We start from the raw sequence: 20,149 nt of genomic DNA on the forward strand, positions 1-20,149 counted from the left end.
AATTTCATATATTAAAAAAAAAAAGAGAGAGAGAAGGCAGAGCAGCAGTACTGGGAACCAACATTCATTTATTGAGTGTTCACTACATGCCAGGCTTCTCCAGACATTTTATATCCTTTTCCTCACTCCTCACAAAATTTCTTTTTTTTTTTTTAAAGTTTATTTATTTACTTTGAGAGAGAGAGAGAGAGAGAGTACCAAGCAGGCTCCACACTGCCAGCACAGAGCCTGATGCAGGGCTCAAACTCATGAACTGTAAGATCATGACCTGAGCCAAAATTAGAGTCAGATGCTTAACCAACTGAGCCACCCAGGCATCCCCACTCCTCACTAAATTTCTACAAAGGATTCCAGATTCCACTTTACAGATGAGGACATTAGTGCTAAACAGTTGGACTGCTTAACCCCTACAAGTGTCTGTTCTATGTGCTGTTGTCCCAGAGGTAGCTCACGGGGCAAGGCTGGAGGACACAGGTAAGCCCTTGGCCCCTGGTTGCCCATGGGAAGCACAGCACAGGGCCTTGTCCCTGCTTGAATGAAAGGTGCTGCTATTCAGGCTTGAAGATTCAGAACGGGATAATACAGCTTGTATTTATTTGCAGGGGGTGGGGGGGGCAGGGAAGATGTAAATTAATAGCAAAGAAGGTCCACTCCATAGTTAAATGAAATCACATTCCTCCTGCCCCAAGGAGACATGTGGTGTCAGTTTTCATGATTAGTGCCTGCTGCCCATTGAATACCAATTATGCCATGTGAGGGTCTTTGGGAAGGACATTATATGAATCTTCTCATCTAATTCTCAAAACAGCCCTTTAAAGTAGATGCCATTATCCCCATTTAAGAGATAAGAAAGAGTTTTGAGCAGTTAAACAACGTGTCCAAGGTCACAGACCCATTTCTATCCTCTTAACCTTTCTCTGTAAGGCAATAGATGCCTCATCCTGGGTATCTGTGTCCTACACTTGGTTCAGGTTCTCATCCTCTCTCTGTTTTTCATGAGTAAGATCTCCCCCGGAGCCTTCCCTGGTGATTTCCCACCAAGAGCCCGCGGTTTGCTACCGCTACAACCGGGCCTTCAGGCAAGTGGTCAGCTGCACGGAAGCATCTGTAAGTATCAACTTTTGTTCTCTTTAGCAATGATGTGTTTGTGAGTGTGAGTCTAGCCCCATGGTCCTCACCTTGGAGCTGAGCGGAGTGTTCCAGGGACAGTCCGTCCCTGGAAGTTAAGAATTCTACTAGAATTCTTCAACTCTGCTACTTATCAAGTATTATTTGGACACTCTTCTTTGAAAGCTGACTGGAAGAGCTCACAGTTGCCCCAGTGGCTTGTAGTATGAGCTCTTTGGAAGGTCCATCTGCTACTAAAGGATGGCATTATTTCATGGTGGTTCTCTTGTATGGTGTAGGATGATTAATAGAACTCTACTGTAGTGTAATCTGGGGATGAAGGTATGGAGCATTCCACGTCTACTCCCTCTTTCACTGGGGCTCTCGAGGATCATGCTGGCCCGGTCCTGGATGCATGACACAGTTCTGGCCCACAGAACGGACACAACCAATGCTCCTTGCATAAAGAGTGGGAGTAGAGAAGTGCACACATCCCATAATTCATGTACTCCTGCCCTTGAGGTAATGGGAGGACACACCCCAAGTACACTCAACTTTAAATGTTCTGAAATCACCTAAATATCAGTTCAATCACTTTCCGAACCACTGGCCTAGGCTCTGGCATTACACGCCCGTGTCCCAGGCCATCTGGCAGCATCCTCTTTTCTTCTTCCTGCAATTGCCTGGCACACCCTGTCTTTAGGATTTATAGCCTCGGGAGCACCACAGTCTGGTAGTGTCATCTTCATGTTCACACTCATTTCGGCTTCTCTCCCAGTGAGACTCGGTTGTCTTTGCATGTGTTCTTGCCAGTTCCTGCTCTAGAAATTAGTCATCACCATGGGTTTATTAAGTATTAAATGAAACAGATTACTTGGTCTGTTGATCAAAAATTTGTTATGATGACTCAGTCTCAACTCATCTCAAAGAAGGTGGGTTCTTGTCTAATTTGGGTTCATACTTATACAGAAGCATTTGTCCTCCAGATCTTTCAGAATCACCTGCGACTCCAAGGACGCCAACCTTCTGGTCTCAGCATCCTGCACATGCCTGTTCCTGGCTCTGTCCAACTTTTTCCCATCTCCACCCTGGAATTTCCTGCTTCTCCCTCTTTTCCTACACACACCTTAGCAACCCTTCAAGGTCCAACTCAAGTCCTGTCTCCTCCACAAAATGTGTCTTCACTGCTCTGGACTCACACAAGCATCTCCCTCTTCCTGTAGATTCAGTCCTCACCCATGTGGTGTAGATTCAGTCCTCACCCATCCTGCTCTGTTTCCCAGGCATGAGCCCCGCCTTTCTAACAATTCAGCAGGCAGTTAGGGCAACTAGCACCTCATCTATGTTTCCCCCTTCTTTCCTCTTAATCTGTCAAAACCCTTCTTATTCTTCAACGCACAACTCGGATATCAACTCCTCTGAGAAAAGTTTCTAGATCCCTCCCACATCCAGGCAGAATGAAGGGCTCCATTAGCATTTGGGCTCCTAATTCTGTGCTAACAGTCAGCCTCCTTCAATAGCATTACTTTTGATATGCATATCTTCCCTGCCTGTGGGTGGTAAGGAGATGTTGAATTGAGATATAAATACTCTGTCAACTCTTACTGTATTAAGCACATGCTGGTAATAAACTCTCAGACACTTACTGAATTGAATTATTGATCTGAGTATTTGCTCATCCTGCAGATCTGTGTGAAATCTATGCCCACTGTCATGATCCATAGCATCTAAGCCACATTGCAGTCTTTATTTGTGAAGGAGAGAACATAGCCCAAGATTTTCACGATCCTGAAGTTATGAATACCTCTATGCCACACATTACTCATTGAGTTGCATAGCAAAGTGCTAGGGGCCACCAACTTTCAATGCCTCTGAAAATGCTTGAAAATGGCACAGTGTAAACTAATAAATATTCAATTAAATGTTTGCAATGTGTTACATAGGAACTGCAACTTACACATATACAGGTATACGTGATATGGACATTTATTTGTTACGAATAATGAATTTTTTTATCAACAGAGCTTAAAACTGTAGATATTTTACAAAGATTTTAACATTTAATAGCAAAATTATATTTAATTTGGGATGTGGTTGCAGTTTAATATGTTTAATTGAATGGGAACTCCAAAAGCAAGAATCACTTGGGGCAAAGAGGTTCTTAGGTCCAGCTAAGGCTTGAAATTCCCTCTACAAAATGCACCTAAAAAGTTAAGTAGCACCTTTAGACTTTTTTGTATTCTTTTTTATATATATATATTTTAAGTTTTTATTTACTTATTTTAAGAGTGAGAGAGAGAGCAGGAGGGCCAGAGAGAGAGGGAGAGGGAGAATCCCAAGCCGGCTCCGCACTGTCAGCACAGAGCCCGACACAGGCCTCTATCCCATGAACCGTGAGATCATGACTTGAGCCGAGATCAAGAGTTGGATGCTTTACCAACTGAGCCTCCCAGGCATCCCTAGACTTTTCTTGATTCTATAAATAGAACCCTAAGTCGTTTTTAAAGATATTGTAATTGCTCACTTCAATCTTTTCACTCCCGTAACCGTAACTGGCAGTAGCAGGTGGTGGTGTTGGGGGAATTTGTTTTTAAGGAAGCGAATGTGTGACTGTTTAACCACTTAACCAGAAGGCAGGTCCACAGGGAGGTTGCCTCCGCTCTGTGTCAATCCCGGGCTATCTGCCCCACTCAGCGCCCTCTGCTCATTCTTCCATGCCAACAGGTGCCACATTCCTTTCTGGACCTTGACCATATTACAAGTCACGCATGTTGTGAAACTTCGGGATGTTTGCAAAGGTTGGAATAATTAAAGTAATACCCAGTAATGCTAAGGGTCTATTGCAATATTAAGGGGAACAAATGGATGCTCCGGAGCTATAGACACACCCCGCCCTCCTTCCCACCCCCACGAGCCCTGGCGTTGTAAAAGGACAGAGGGGCAGGAAGCAAAGTGTACGTTACTAAAAACCTGCTCTTAGGCATTTAAATCAACACCAGTGAGAGGATGCCTTCTGGTTTCTGGGTTGGAGACCTGGAAATTTCTCTATGTCGATGGAATAGCCTCTTTTACAAAGTGGAAGATTAATAGCAACATTCAGTGGTTCTGAGACAGAGTGTTGTCCTCAAGCATTTCTCCTCCCACGCCACCATGCCTTTGGGTACAGGCTCCAGAAAGCCTGCCCCAGAGGAAGCCCTCCTTGGGGTAGGCACTTACCTCAACCGGTCATGAAAGCTGACATTCATCTCCCTTGACAGAGGATTCTCATTCAAAGGTTGCTCAAGGAATGGGGCAGAAAGAAAGCCACTCCAAGACTCAAACTAGTTAGACTGAGTGAAACCTGAAAGCTGAGGGTTTAGAAGATATATCCTTCCCCCCAAACAGGCTGTCTTCCGCACTCAGCTTCGCCTTGGTGCTGAATAAATTTTGCTGCTCAAAATTCAATCCACACCTATTTCTCTGAGCCTAGGTAGTCAGGAGATTTTTACCCAAAGACTTCTAAATTTTCTAATCTTCTCGCTGAGTGTTATGGGATGAATTTTGTTTCCCGGATATTCCTATGTTGAAGGCCCAATCCCAGCAGCTCAGAATGTGACTGCATGCAGAGATAGAGCCTTTAAAGAGGGGATTAAGTTAAAATGAGGATATTAGGGTGGGTCCTGAGCCAATCTGACTGGTGTCCGTATAACAAGAGAAAATTTGGACACATAAGGAAACCCTGGGTGTGCATACACAGGGGAAAGACCATGTGAGGACACAATGAGAAGGTGGCCATTTGCAAGCCAGGAAGAGATGCCTCAAAAGAAACCAAACCTGCAAACAATTTGATCTTGGACTTCCAGCCCCAAGAGCTGTGAGAAACTAAATGTGTATTATTTAATCCCCCTGTTCTGTGGTATTTTATAATACAGCCCAGCAAATGAATACACCAAGGTAAGCCAACTTGTATTGGAAGTAAAGATACCTTCAGGGTAAGTTTTCATCTTACATATCTGTGGCACTAGACTTCTGAATGCAAATTCCCTTTAATTTGATAGCCAGTATCTCAAGGTCACTTTTTTTTTTTCAACTTCCGGATACAGGTGGTGAAAGTATGGGACTTTGAAACAGGAAGGTTGTTTCTGGATTTACCGGGGCTCATGGCAATGCTGGAATCACATTCTGACCTTTGACTCCAGTGGAAGAAGGTATGTGTCTTCTCCAGTAGCTTCAGCCATTAGGCGGTGAGCTCCCTGACATGATTTCCTAACAGAAGACTGTTTCCTAGGCTAGTCACTGGGGGCAGAGATGGCTGTCTGAAGATATGGAGCTCCAACAACGGACATTGTCTGCACACACTGAAACATGGCAAGTTGCTTCCTACCAAGGCTCCCCATAACATAATGATGCAAGATTGGGCATTTGTTGTCAAGGTAGAAGAAACAAATGAGATGGGATCTAGGGTGCACGTGACAATCCTACATTCTTTTTCTCTGGCCCTTCATTTTACCAGTGACTTTAAACTTCTACTGAGGAGAGATGTACTTTACATGAATGTATGTGCTCCCAGCTAAGCCTTGTGCACCTGCTCCTTCATCACCCGGTATGTTTATCTGCGTTCTTAAAAGAGCTTAGCTGGGGCGCCTGGGTGGCGCAGTCAGTTAAGCGTCCGACTTCAGCCAGGTCACGATCTCGCGGTCCGGGAGTTCGAGCCCCGCGTCAGGCTCTGGGCTGATGGCTCAGAGCCTGGAGCCTGTTTCCGATTCTGTGTCTCCCTCTCTCTCTGCCCCTCCCCCGTTCATGCTCTGTCTCTCTCTGTCTTAAAAATAAATAAACGTTGGAAAAAAAATAAAAAAAAAAAAAGAGCTTAGCTTTTCTAAACATTTTAAGCATCACATAAGTCAAAATATGGATGAGCAAACTAAAAGCTAGTAGTCTGTTCTGTGTGTTAGTGATTTTTTTTCCAAGGCCACTTTTCCACTTGTTCATGTGCTGTACCTGATTTTGGTTCAATTTCCACAGTTCTGGCCTGTTGACTTTCCATGAGGAAGATAAGAGGCAAAAACTTTTCAACTACCAGAGAATATAAAAGAATCCAAAGTAAAAAAAGACAAAAATCACTCAAAGTAATGAGTTTGTGATTCCAAGTTCTGCTTTTGACCTGCCTGTGTTCACTTGTCTCCTCACTCAGGAGGGGCCGGGCACCGTGTAGGGTCCTGTCAGGAGAAGGCGAGCTTCTTCCCAAAGCTGAGCAAGGGCAGAACCAGCATTTTAGGGCAAGGGGGGGGGGGGGGGTGCAGGAAACCAGCAGGGCTTTGGTGGTTTGAAAGACACCTAACTGTGGTCTGAAAACTAGAAAGTTAGTACGCAACTTTTCCCCAATCATCATTGAATTGAGACAACACGTGTAAACTGATTTAAGGACTAATAAAGAAGAATGTCTAATAGAAGTTGACAATGTTATCTTTCTAGATGAAAAGCAAAGTGAAGTCTGTGATTGTACCTCCTTGGAGGTGAACCAAAATAAGTGAGTTATATTCAGCTTGGATGTAAGAGGGGGATGCATCTTTTTGATACAAAATCTATGCTGGAGGAGGACACCAAGACAATGAAGGGAATTTTCCAGAAGGAAATATGTCAAAGCATTCCCGAGAACCCTGGTTGCTTCCTGATGGTAATTTAGGCAACTAGGCTCTTCTAGAATATTGGAAGCAATTCTCTGCACATTTTGATGACTATTTAGAGGTAGAGATAGGGAGCACTGCATCTCTCCACCAAATGCTTTCTTGAGGAATAAATCACAGACGAGGTTACCAGAGTAATTAAATTCAGCAGCCACAAGGCCAAGAATAAAAATCCAATAAATTCTCTCCTGAGCACAAAAAGAGTGAAAACAATTCCCGATTGGTTTCTGTTTGTGCCCTTGCCTCCGTGTTTCAACCGAGCTCTTAGGATCACTTAACCTTCAGGAGGGCAACTGCTCTACGGAGTAGCATCCGTAGACCTCGGAAATTATAGATCCCTTAAGTAGCAGTGAAAACGCTGACCCTAATTTATCAAATCACATTTTATCTTGCTCTCTCCATGTATCATATAGACACGGCAAAACTAAACCACAGTATTGATTGCGTGCAAAAAGTAAAGAGATGATAAGCTCAAGTATTGACATGTACTACTACTCTGTTACTGCTCTAGGTGCATCATAGCTGTTGGATGGGACAGGAGAATAAATGTGTATTTTGTAAGTGAAATGTACAAAATGAGCCATTCAAAACCCTGTTTCAGATTGCTATCCTCTCCCCACCAACCCTACCCTTGATTGTTTTCACACTAAAATCAGTTTGTAGTAGTTCTGCTCTCTCTACAAGTTAAGCCATGATAGAGACAGAAGAATTTCCTCCCTCCCTCTCTTCCTCCCTTTTAGAAACCTTTTTTACTTTGGTTTTTGTTTCTGTTTCTTCCCTCTAGTTTTCTTTTTTTTTTTAAGTTTATTTATTTATTTTTAAGATAGAGAGAGAGACATAGTGGGGCAGGGGCAGAGAAAGAGGAGCACAAAGGATCTGAAGCACGCTCTGTACTGACATCAGAAAGCCCGATGTGGGGCTCCAACTCATGAATCATGAGATCATGACCTGAACCGAAGGCAGACGCTTAACTGACTGAGCCACCCAGGCACCCCTCTAGCTCTCTTTTATGGGAGGAAGTATAATGACTCTTCACCTAACTCTGGGAGGGCGCTGGTTCCCACATCAACAATCAATTCTCTGACACCAGCTGGTGTCCTGCAATTCAGCTCAATCCTGGCCCATCTACCCGGGGATAGCATCAGATCCACAAGGTTACAGGCTCAGTCCCACAAGCCCAGTCTTCGTGCCCCCCCACCAACTTCAGACACCTCCCATGCTCTCAGCACTTAGGGAATTCCAAGGGTTTTAGGAGCTATCTGCCAGAAGTGGGGACAGAGACCGAATACCTATTTCCTATCGTAAGTCGCAGTATCACGAAGCGTTAGCTAGAAGAGCTATCAGAGGCACAGAGGGCATCCCTGGGAATTCAAAGCAGACTGTGCCTGGAACGTGGAGCTCTACACAGTTTGCCTTGTATTCTTACCCCTCGTACCCGGGCTGTCATGCTCCCTCCTCCCCGGCGCGCTGGGGCGTCAGCATATCTCGCATATCCTTGCCCCTAAGTGAGGGCTAACCACTCTGTCAATTGTCCAGCCCTTACTTTCTCCCTTCTTCCTCCCACCTTGTCTTTCCCTCTGTAAGTGGGAAGAGGAGACGAAATGCCATCTATAAGCATCTCTGGGGGGAAAAAGTATTTTTTTATTGCTTAGAGATGGAGAAAGGATTCAGGGACAGGAGAAGTTGAAAATGCTGACTGAAACTAAGTTTTAAATCTACCTGTGACATTTTATTTCCCCTGCTCACTATGCTGGATGGTCATGGATTTCTGAAGGTCTTTAAACATTGTAAGTTCTTTATTCGTTTGAAGGCGAGCCGTATTTCACAGCCTAAGCCTTGCATCCCCAGATGATTTGAGAGACGACTACCTGAGAAGCTCTGGTGTTGAATCCATCCTTTGGTATTATAGGTTCCTGAGCTGACGGCTTTTGTTTTAACACATGCAGCGGCTATGGCTTCTTATTATGAAGGCAAAGCTATGCAGACCATCCAAGGAGGGTTTGTCAGTTGACATATGATTTGTTGAAATGCAATCACCCAAACGTCAGAAGTGGATTGCTTTTTATTCCCACTAGCACTAGAGGAATTTGCTTTGACATTTCGAAAAACTACATCACTGGTGGGGTGAGGGGTAGGGTTATAAAATGTGCCAACACCTTCTCTCTGAAGTTGTGAGTGTGTTGGCAGCTCATTTTACTGCTTATACAACGTCTCTTCCTTGGCTTTGCATACAGGATGCACCATGTGACTTTCATCACTTCTGGAAGCCGCAGCCACACTGGCAGGATGACCTGGTGAGCCCTGGTCCACACTGTCTGGCTCTCAACCCAAACAGTGGCACATGTTGAGGATATCTGTCACTCAGAGGCTCACCCTGACTCTCCTGGGCCTGCCTAGGGTTGTCACAAGGACCTCAAAAGCCTCTGCTGTGTCAGGAATCATGACTGGGGTCCAGGTAGAGCCAGAAGTACTGGGCTCCAGGCAGCTGCTTCCCCTCCAGGAAGAGTGATGGCCTTGTGTTCAGATTGGGGCATGGGGCTACGGAAGCCAATCCATGCAGCTCTCCATGAGCTCAGCCAGGATTCATGTGGTACAGGAATGGCAGCCCAAGATGTGGTGGGTGTGACTTTCCTGAAAGAAGCATGTACTTCCTATTTCTGCTTGGCATGCAAAATTGTATGCATTTGCTGTGTCACCTTTGGGCAGCCAGGGAGCCGAAGAGATGACATTCCTGCCCTGTGGCTTGTTGGGGGCCCACAACCGGGATACTTCTTGTGATTCTTATTAGCAAAGTGCCCCAACTTTCTATAGCTTCCTATGGTTGAATGACCTCCCTCAGAATTGTCTGGATGCCAAGCCAATAAGACAAGTGCTAAGAAAGCAAAGTCACTGTGCCCAACCGTGTGCTACAGCTCAACCCTACCTTAAACCCCCATAAACATTCCAAAAGGTACAAGTCACTAGAATACAAACTCCATGAGGCCAGGCCTTGTCTGCCTTCACCATGGTATTCCCAGGACCTAGCCCAGTGCCCACTTTATAGCAATGCCTAATTAATTTGATTCCATTCAACTAGCATATGCCAAGTGCAGATTGTGGACCAAGTGTGCTTTGTTCACTGAAGATGAAGTTATGATCAAAAGGGTCATCTCATGATCTCTGCCTTCCCGGAGTTCGCAGATTAGTGATTATTGAGTGAAAGAACAAAGTTGTGCAGAAAATGCCTGGAAGTGAAGGCCATTGCAAGGAGGCATTGTCAGGCAAGTCAGTGAAGTGTTAGTGCATTCGAATATTTATTCATTCAACTATTAACTCGCTCAACACGTATTTTTGGGCACTTTTATAGTGTCATGCTTAATGGATAGGCCCAGGAGATACAACGTGAATAAAATGTGATTCCTGGGGTGCCTGGGTGGCCCAGTCGGTTGAGCGTCCGACTTCGGCGCAGGTCATGATCTCATAGTTCGTGGATTCGAGCCCCACGTCGATCTCTGTGCTGACAGCTCAGAGCCTGGAGCCTGCTTCGGATTCTGTGTCTCCCCCTCTCTCTGCCCCTCCCCTGCTCATGCTCCGTCTCTCAAGGATAAATAAACGTTAAAAAATGTTTTTAAAAAACAATGTGATTCTTGGCCCAGAATCTCACAGCCTGGTGAGGAGATAAACTACGGAAATAATAATCATGCAATGTGACAAATGATATAATAACGTAAAAGATGTGGGAGAAGCCTAGAGGTGGGAACTACTAACTTTGCTCTAACATCACACAGGAGATCGAAAGATTACTAGGATTTTCCCAGGAGGCCGAGGTGAGGAAAGCAATGTAGATGATGGGAAGGGGGAAAGCATGAAAGCATGAGCCAAGTCGGGAAGCATGCATGAAAAGCATGTTGTCTGGAGGGCTATGAAAAGTTTGAGGGGCTGGGGCATCAGACACAGGAGGGAAATGAGGTTGAAAAGTTAGAGCTTGACAGTCATGCTAAGGCATGTACACTTCATGGTGTGGGCAGTGGGGGATCACAGGAGGAGGAGGATCCCAGACATACATGGTCACAAGTCACAGAAGGAGACAGGATTTGGCAGAAGATTGTGGGAAAGAGAGAGCCATTGACCTTCTCTTTTCCAACTGTCTTACGCCACCACCTTCCCAGCCACTTTCAGGCAGAAGGGACATCTTAGATGACATGGACAGGTCCCCAGGGGACACTCTGTGGAAAGTATGTGAGAGCAAGGGAGAAATGATGCCTCTACAGCACCAGGAGAAGCCAAGTCTCTTCACATGGAAACTGTACCCCAGTGAGGATGTTGAGGGACTGTGGCCCGGAGCTCTTTAAGCTCTCTGCAGCACTGCCCTCAAAAAACTCCATTTTGGTTTCTCATCTTTCTCAAGGATCCATATCCAAATCCTCCTTTTGAGGAGAGTAGGTGATCTAAATTCCTAACTGCATGTGTAAGCCGCAGATGGGAGCCCTGTAGGAATCAAGTCAAGGGACAGCACACTCTGGAACTTAGAACTGAGCTGTTGGGAAGCCAAATCACCTTGGCCCAGAGCTGGTTTCCATTATCCCATTGCCATCACCATTTCAGCCCCAACCAGGGCTCCCTGCAAACACTCCATTTGCCAGCTGTGTGGGGAGGTCAGGAAGCTGCTAGGATTATCACTTCCCTGGGGAAGGTAGTAGAACTGACCCAAGGAGAGGCAGCACCTCTCTGGCTGACCTGTACACAGACTCCTGCCTGGAAGGATGCCCTGATCCTTGGGGCTGGGTCATGAGGTTCTAGGTGAGTCTCCATCGTGGGCAAGCACAGGAGGAGGAACCCGTCTGCATCCTCTGTCTTAGGGATCAGATGAAGGAGAACTATCTATGGGTGATTGAGAATTTGATTTCTTACCCTGTCCCTCTCCATCTCTCTCCTTCTCAGAACCATGGGCACAAAGAGGACATCCTCTGTGTGGCTCAATGCCCACCTTTTCTTCTCATGACTTCCAGTTACGATGGAGAGGTCATCATTTGGAACATCATCTCAGGCCACATTTACTGCAAGCTGAACACTCCCAGCCCCTCTCATGGTTGCAGAAGAAAGAACAGGTAGGTGAGGGGCAGGCTCCATGGCCGTTCCGCACAGGTCCCAGCAGGCTTGGACTCCTGGCTCATCGGCTAAAGAAATCTCAGTTCTGGACAGCATCCAGGTGAGAAGGGATTAGCCTGGTTTCAGGTTTAACCTGTCAAATGGAAATTCCCAAAGCTGGGAGGGAGCTTAAGAGTTTAGCTAGCTCAGTCCATATCCCAGGCACTCATCCATTAGAGCCTATCTCACAGCCTTGCCCACTACCTTTGGGAGCCTTGTCTCATCCACTGTCCACATGAAGGATTGTCTCTCCTGCTGAGCCCCTTGGTCTCTGCTACAGTGTCGATTTTAGCCCTGTGTCTTTAATACCACTCTTTATGGGCTCCTTTCCCCAGCTATCACTCCTGCCCCCCATCCCACCTCAAACATCATCTCCTGATGTGTCACTCAGCTGTGTGCCCTCAAGCTTAATGCCACCCTCACCACACGCATTAGCCCTTCGGGTGCCCCCAGGGTCCCATGATCCCCCACACGCCCCCACATGGGTCAGTCCTTACTACTTGTATATTTTATTGCAAAACTTTTCCCCACTCTCCCACCCCATTCTCTCTAATTTCTCTACCCTGGTTCCATTTCTTCAAGACTCCCTCTCACTGCTAATGTGATCATGGGCCCATTCATTCACATCTTCATTCAAAACATATTGATGAGCTCCTGCTATGTGCAGGTCCAGGGCTGGGTCCTGGGGCTGGTAACCACACCCCTCTCCCTCCAAGTCATGAACCATTTGAAAAACACACTAATTTATCAGTTTCATGGCTGGCTGTGCTGGATGGAAAACCATGGGAACCCACAGCCGCCAAAGGCTTCCTACCAGTCCTTGCCCTACCTCCAGAGTCCAGGCTTATCTTTCCCAAGTCGCAGTCTGCAGCCACTCATCTGCCAACAGCCAGGGGACCCACTACCTCATACCCATGGAGCCCCAACAGGGGAGACACAAGGCACTGGTGATTTTGCATAAAACTGGTAAGTTCTTGCATTTCCTGAAGCCCAAGCAGCAAACCCTCAGAGAACCCTACCCTGCAATCCCCGCTTTAGGCATTTGATAACTTACTAGCCAAGGAAAAGTTCTAATGACTTACTTGATCAGAAAATATCTTTGAACCACTCCCATGGGCATAACCCTGAGGGAGATGCATAGAAAAGATGAGAGAGAGATGTGAGGCCTGACCCTGCCTTCAGGGGGCTCAGAGTCTAAATTCAGAGACAAGATATGAATGCCCAGTAAGTAAAATAATGGTAAAGCAATGTGATCAGCCTCTGGACTGCGAGAGAGACACTCCGGAAGGCAGTGGCTAGCAACGGAAACCACTAAGCACCATGAGATTAAAAAGAAATTCTTACCTATAGACTTACTATCCAGTCTATTCCTACCCCCTTTACGATAACAAAAAAGATTCTTCTATGAAGCTCTTTCCCAGAGTGCCTAAAAGTTTTAAAAACCTTTGGGGAAAAAGTGATGGCATTTCCTTCTAAAAGATTATTTTCATTGCCATTAAAATGAAAATAAAGTCACTGGCCAAGAATGCGATGTTGACCTTTTAGCCTGCAGCTCTAATTTAAAACCCTGTTTGCAGCAGCATTTATTGCTTCAAGTTATGTGACTGTTGGCTTTGAGAAACTCCTTTTCTGCTCCCCAAATGCAAAGCCAGCCATCGTTACCAATAATTCACATTTCTACATTGCAAAAAACGAGGTGAAAGTATGTGAAAGCTCCCCACCCTTCCAGGAAAGAGCAGTCCTGGCTCTTCTGGAAGGTCAAAGAACCCAGTGGTCTTTTTCACATGGGATTGGTTAAGAGGTCATCATCTTATTTGGAAAACTGTCTGGACAATTCTTCTGAAGTCATTCTTAGTAGAGAGGGGAGCTGAGAGAGAGAGAGGCAATTGAGCAGGCAAAGCCAAATGAGCTGGAAACACATCCTTTCTGCTGACTTTCCAACATTTTAGCTTCGTTCTTCCTTACATTTGGGATTGTTACATCTTCCTTCACAACAAAGAGAAAGAATTTGAGAGTGAAAGAGAGAGGCAGATTTCAACCAGGCTAAAATCCAGGAAAGCAGTCAGCTCACTGGGAGACTAAGGCTTTTTCTCTCTGCTCCTCCACTTCCCTTTCCTCCCCCTCCCTCCCCTCTGCCTCCTTTCCTCTTCCTCTTTGTTTATTGTGGTAAAACACACACACCACAAAAGTTGGGTGGTATTAAACACAATCACGTGGCTGCGCACCATCACCACTTCCTGTCCACAGAACCTTTCATCATCCCCAACCGAAACTGTCACCCCTAAACACTAAGTCCTTATTCTCCCCTCCCCGCATCCCCTGCAACCACCATGATACTTTCTATGTTTACGATTTTGACTACCATAGGTCCTTCGTGTAAGTGGAATCATACGATATTTGTCTTTTTTGTGACTGCCTTATTTGACTTAATGTAATGTCCTCAAGTTTCACCCTGTTGTAGCATATCACAGAATTTCCTTCCTTTTTAAGGCTGAATAATATTCCATTGTGGATGTACCGCAGTCTGCTTATCCCTTCTCCCATTAGTAGACGCTTGGGTTGCTTCTGCATTTTAGCCACTGTGAATAGCGTTGCCGTGAGCATGGGTGTGCCGGTATCTCTCCAAGACCCTGCTTTTCAGTTCTTTTGGGTATACGTCCAGAAGTAGAATTACTGGATCGTGTGGCAGTTTTATTTTAGATTTTTGAGGAACCTCTGTACTGTTTTCCACAGTGGTTCTGTCATTCTACATGGCCACCGACAGTGCACAGGTTTCCAAGTTCTCCACGTTCTCACCAACCCTTGTTATTTCATTTGTTTGTTTGTTTGTCTTAATAGTCATCTTAATGGGTATGAGGGGGTATCTCATTATGATTTTGATTTGCATTGCCCTAAAGATCAGTGATGTTGAGCATCTTTTCATGTGCATATCAGCCACTTGTATATCTTTATTGGAAAAACATCTGTTCAAGCCCTTTACCCATTTTTGAATCAGGTTGTTTGGGGTTTTTTTGTTGTTGTTGAGTTTTAGAAGTTCTCTCTATATTCTGGATATGAATCCCTTACCAGATATGTGATTTGCAAATATTTTCTCTCATTCTATAGGTTGCCCTTTTACTCTGGGTAGTGTCTTCTGATGTACATTTTTCAAAATTTTCACAAAGTCCAAATTGTCTATTTTTAATTTTGTCCCTGTGCCTTTAGTGTCATAGCCCAGAAATCATTGCCACATTCAACGTCATGAAATTTTTGGCCTGTGTTTTCTTCCAAGCGTTTTTCTCGTTTAGGTTTTACGTTTAGTCCTCTGATCTATTTTGAGTTAATTTTTGTATGTGGCGTTAGATAAGGGTCCAACTTCATCCTTTTGCATGTGGATATTCCAGTTTCCCCACACCATTTGTTGAAAAGACTCTCCTTTCCCCATTGAACAATCTGGGCACCCTTGTCAAAGATCATTTGACCATAAACGTCAGGGTTCATTTTGGGGCTCTTTATTCTATTCCATTCATCTACATGTCTGTCTTTATACCAGTACCACACTGTTTTGATTCCTGTGGTTTTACAGTAAATGTTAAAATCAAAAAGTGTGAGAATTTCAATTTTGCTCTTTTTTTTTTTCAAGATTAAAAAAATCTTGAAAAAATTTTGGCTATCCGGGGTCTTTGAGATCCCATACGAATTTTAGGATAGGTATTCTATTTCTGCAAAAATCATCATTGGGATTTTGATAGAGATTGCATTGAGTCTGTAGATCACTTTGGGTAGTATTCACAATATTAAGTCTGCCAATCCATGAACATGGATATGTTTCCATTTATTTAGGTTATCAATTTCTTTCATAACATAAATGTTTTGAATTTATTTGTTGTTTTCGTTGTACAAGTCTTTCACTTCCTTAGTTAATTCCTAAGTATTTTATTCTTTTTTAGTCTACTGGGGTTGTTTTTGCAATTTCCTTTTCAGAGTGTTTCTTGTCTGTGTGTAGAAATGCACAGATTTTTGTGTGTTGACTTTGTATCCTGCTATTACGCTGAATTCATTTATTAGTTCTTAGATACTAAGGCTTTTTAACTAGGAAAACAATATAATAATATTTTCTTGTTTGTAAATAATGATATTTGTCTATTATAACAATATAATATTTCATAAATATAATAACTTAAATAGTATCTACTATTAATAGAATTATAATTAATATAACAATATACAAATATTATATAAATAATATATTTAATCCTGTATGTATTTTCCTGAGTGCTTTTAATATTTTACCTCATTTAGCATTCACATTAACCCTAAGAGATAGGTGCTATTGTACCCGTTTTCACAGATGAGGAAACTGAGGCCAGAGAGTTCAGTAACAAATGATTATGAAAGCTACCATTTGTTGAGCGTCTCTGTGCCATGAACTGTAGGTTCATCGTCCCCATTCAGCTATCACTGCAAGGTCATGTAGCGCAATTCACATGGTGTCTCACTTACTCCTGGCCAAACTCTATGAAATAGGAAGTATTGTCTCCATATCACAGATGAAGAAGATTGAGGTTTAGGGAAGTGAAATTCTCCCTGAGGAAAGTAGGGAAGTGACATGCAGACCCATTTCTTGGGACTGCAGGCCCTCTGCAGGACGAATGTGGGCAAAGTGAAGGGACTTTATCTTTGCTGCATATCCCCCTCTTTTACCTGCCCCCCATTTGTCCCCCCCTTGTGTCAATAATCCCAAGGACCTGATAAACTGAGAGTAAGGTAACACTTAGCCTAATCACTATAGGTATATCCCAGGCATTGGGTACGGGCAAGAGCCATACCGCCATGTGGGTGGACCCTCCATCCTGCTTCTAAGAATCCTCAGCCTTCCAAAGACAACTACAAAATCCAATATCAAGGGCATGGGCTTTGGATGTGAACACATCTGGGTTTGAATCTCAGCCCTTCTGTGTGTTAATTTGTGTGCCTTAGGCAATGTAATTCTTTCTAAAACAGTCTCACCACCTGTCAAATCAGAAACATAATGTCCACCTAAGATTGTTGTGATGATTAAAGTACAGGAATGTTGAGAACATGCCTAGCTCAGTGCCTGGCACATAGAAAGTGTCCATTAAATAGATAATCCTAATTATAATCATTTTCTGCTTGAGGGCATGGCCTGAGTCTATCATGTCCACTGTGGTGAGCTCAGAGGCCAAAGTAAGTATTGCTGAATGATTAACAGCCTGGTTCATGGGTACCCCCATGGTAGTGAGACAGCACCCCTTGTATTTAACTTCAGCACCAGCCGCATTATTTATATAGCCCCTTATTTACATGAGACCATTCATGGCACCTTCATTCTGGGCCACGTACCCCGATGCCCACAGACTCAAGGAGAAAAACGTAAAGAGAGCTCCTTGCCCACAACCTCAAGTAGCAACGTTCTTTGTGGTTCTCACAGGTTTCATCTAAGTAAGTTTGCAGGATTTTTATTTAACAGCAAATATTTGAGTTCTATGTAGTAAGCATGGTGAGAGGATTTACAGATAAGTGGCTTAAAAAAAAAAGACAGATGTGGCTCCTGTGTCGATGGTGCTTAAAGTATAGCAGGGGGAGTGGAAGACCGGGAGGAAGCAGGGAGGTGGACTTAGAACGTATCCCAACCCTTGGCTGTACAGAGAAGATAGAGTTTGACGACTTTTCGTAGAGAGCCCTCTCTGCCCAGTGCCCGAGACATCTTTCAAGATTCCAGATTCAATGCTGCTTCCCCTCAGACGCCTTCTCTGACCTCTCCCCTCTCCATACACAACCAGCCCCGTCCTGCATGTGCCAGCAGCATCCCGTTCGTTCCTGGGAGTAGTTCTTTTGCCTCAGTGTGGCCCTCTGCCTCTCCTTCTATCCACTGCTCTCAGCACAATGTCGGGGCTGTACCAGAGATTTAACACATGTTCATCAAAAACAAGTGAATGAAAGAATGGACATCTTTTTGGCCTTGAGCAAAGCTTCTGACTTTTCTAAGTCTCCGCTTTCTCTCTGACCATGGGGCTAATAATCCAGTACCATAGGATTTCGCATGGTTTTATATCTTGGTAAGTGTAAGAGGTGACATAATGGTTAATTCGTATTATTTCAATCCAAGAATTTCTAGGGAGTGGGGACTTCTTGAGAAGCACCTGTAAAGTCCTGGGCAAAGCCTCCTAAATCCTTGTTTCTCTCCAAAAGTCCCAGGGTCCTGGGCGATGCCAGGGCCATCTGCCTTCACACCTGACTTTACCTGGGTTGGTTCTTTTTATTTAAAATTTTTTTTAATGTTTATTTATTTTTGACAGAGAGAGAGAGAGAGAGCATTAGGGGGGAGGGGCAGAGAGAGAGGGAGACACAGAATCTGAAGCAGGCTCCAGGCTCTGAGCTGTCAGCACAGAGCCCGATGCAGGGCTCGAACTCATGGACTGTGAGATCATGACCCGAGCTGAAGTCGGACGCTCAACAGACGGAGCCATCCAGGCGCCCCTACCTGGGTTGGTTCTTAACCAGCGAGGACGCCAGCATGTCCACGCCCCTGTGTGCACAGCTCCTGCTTCAGGCCCATGGTGCGGGAGGGGGTGTGCTGGGGGGCAGAGCTACAGAAGAAGGTGGGAGAAAGGGCTGTGAGCACACCCAAACTCTCCCTGGTCACCAGGCCCAGATCGGAGCATTTCCTGTCTTGCCCTCTTGAAGACTCGAGCAGCCAAGTTTGAATCAGTGGCCACTTCCCTAATCACCAATGGGCCCCAAGGTAAGAGTAGCTTCCCGCAGGGGCTGTGCTGCTCTTTTCTAATATTTGGCCACTGCAGGCCTGGATCTGGAAAGGGAGGGTCCCTAAGCACTCACTACTCCCCTCCACAACCTCTGCTATCTCTCCTTCCAGCCGCTCTGTCCTTGGAGCCCAGGCTGACTAAAGCCCTTACCCTACCTGCTCTGGCCCCGGTCCTGCCAGCCAGGGAGGTGATCACCCAGGGAGTGAGGGCCTGACTCTCACTTCCTCCAAATCAAGTTTCCTCGCCTCAGCTGCCCACTCAGAGGCCTCTACAAGTGAAGTGGGTCACCGAGGACATCATGTAGTCAGGCTAAATGAACACCAAGCACAGCCTTTTAAGGGGAGAGCCACGAGTAAGCACAGGCAGCCTGACGGAAGAGCCTTAAGAAGAACAAAGCATCCTAAGTGTAGATCAGCTATGTATCCTGCTCGTTTTAGGAGGAAGAAGCCAGGGCTCCCCTGAGAGCCTGAGGATGAGCTTCTGAATCCAGATCTGCCACTAACTAGTGAGGCGACGTTACACAAATGACATGACCCTCAGGCTTTAGTAAAATGTAACAAGTGGGCCACAGTCCTGCTCCAAAGCTCCAGGATTTTAATTAAAATTATGAGTTGAAAACAGCCAGCCACCTGTGTTCCGGTTGCAGAGGGGAAGCTCAAGTTGTGTGTACGGATCCCGGGGTGGTCGTTCGTGTTCTCGTTAGGTAGTTAGGGAGGCTATGTCCTCTGGACTTTGGACCCATGGCCCCAGCCCCAAAGCTGCAGATGCCCTTGGATGTTCCTCTCCACCCTCCACACTGAGGCATCCATGGCTTCTGCTTTGCCTGGTGGGATCACAGAGCCCCCTTGGCCCTAAGAGGAGGAAACTTCAACCTCGTAATTTAGGGAACTCCCAAGAGCAAGTGATACGCATGGGGTCCCCACTTCACAAAGGCTTGCTACATGAACACCCATGTGTTCACACATTCAAGAATTGTGGCTGATAGGCGACAAAGACCCCCCCCGGCCCAAGAATCCCTTTGACTAGGCAGGCCCCACAGTGTGTTTAAAATAAGTACTTACACACACATGCATGTGCGTGCACACACACACGCACGCGCACACACACGCACTGATTATTGCCACAGCTCTAACTTCCAGACCTTTCCTCCATAGCCGAATCTGCCCTTCTCATCAGGAAAGTTGCCTAGATTAGTGGAGACAGAAAAGGCCACTGAGCCCTTTGATTCAAAACCCACGAAGAGGACCCTCTTCCCCTATATTCACAGATAATTCTAGCCAAGGATATAAGAAGAGGCCCCTGGTGTCACGAGGCTGCAGTGCCTGGCAGCAAAGTCTCAGGAGACTCGGAGGCACAGGCGAAGTGCACACCCCCGGTGGTCTTCCTGCTCTCCTCTCCTCACAGGTTCTGTCACCTTCTGGAGGCTGTTCGGTGGGGCCCGTCCCATTGCAAACCTCACTCCTATAAGTTGGACAGTCGATTGGA

At 45.4% G+C, this 20,149-nt stretch overlaps 1 protein-coding gene across 1 annotated transcript in view; it reads left to right on the forward strand.

Annotated features, from left to right (window-relative positions):
- The window catches only part of LOC115509266, a 39,983-nt gene that overhangs the window by 12,865 nt on the left and 6,969 nt on the right, over window positions 1-20,149 (forward strand). Inside the window, 14 exon segments of the mRNA XM_030308930.1 lie at window positions 1,005-1,107; window positions 5,190-5,220; window positions 5,223-5,264; window positions 5,267-5,294; window positions 5,375-5,454; window positions 6,559-6,613; window positions 7,282-7,327; window positions 9,005-9,064; window positions 11,691-11,857; window positions 12,733-12,863; window positions 13,475-13,599; window positions 17,255-17,339; window positions 18,547-18,642; window positions 20,069-20,139. Coding sequence (XP_030164790.1) covers window positions 1,005-1,107; window positions 5,190-5,220; window positions 5,223-5,264; window positions 5,267-5,294; window positions 5,375-5,454; window positions 6,559-6,613; window positions 7,282-7,327; window positions 9,005-9,064; window positions 11,691-11,857; window positions 12,733-12,863; window positions 13,475-13,599; window positions 17,255-17,339; window positions 18,547-18,642; window positions 20,069-20,139 — 1,120 coding nt within the window.

This window comes from Lynx canadensis, chromosome A1, assembly GCF_007474595.2.
Source record: "Lynx canadensis isolate LIC74 chromosome A1, mLynCan4.pri.v2, whole genome shotgun sequence".
NCBI lineage: Eukaryota > Metazoa > Chordata > Mammalia > Carnivora > Felidae > Lynx > Lynx canadensis.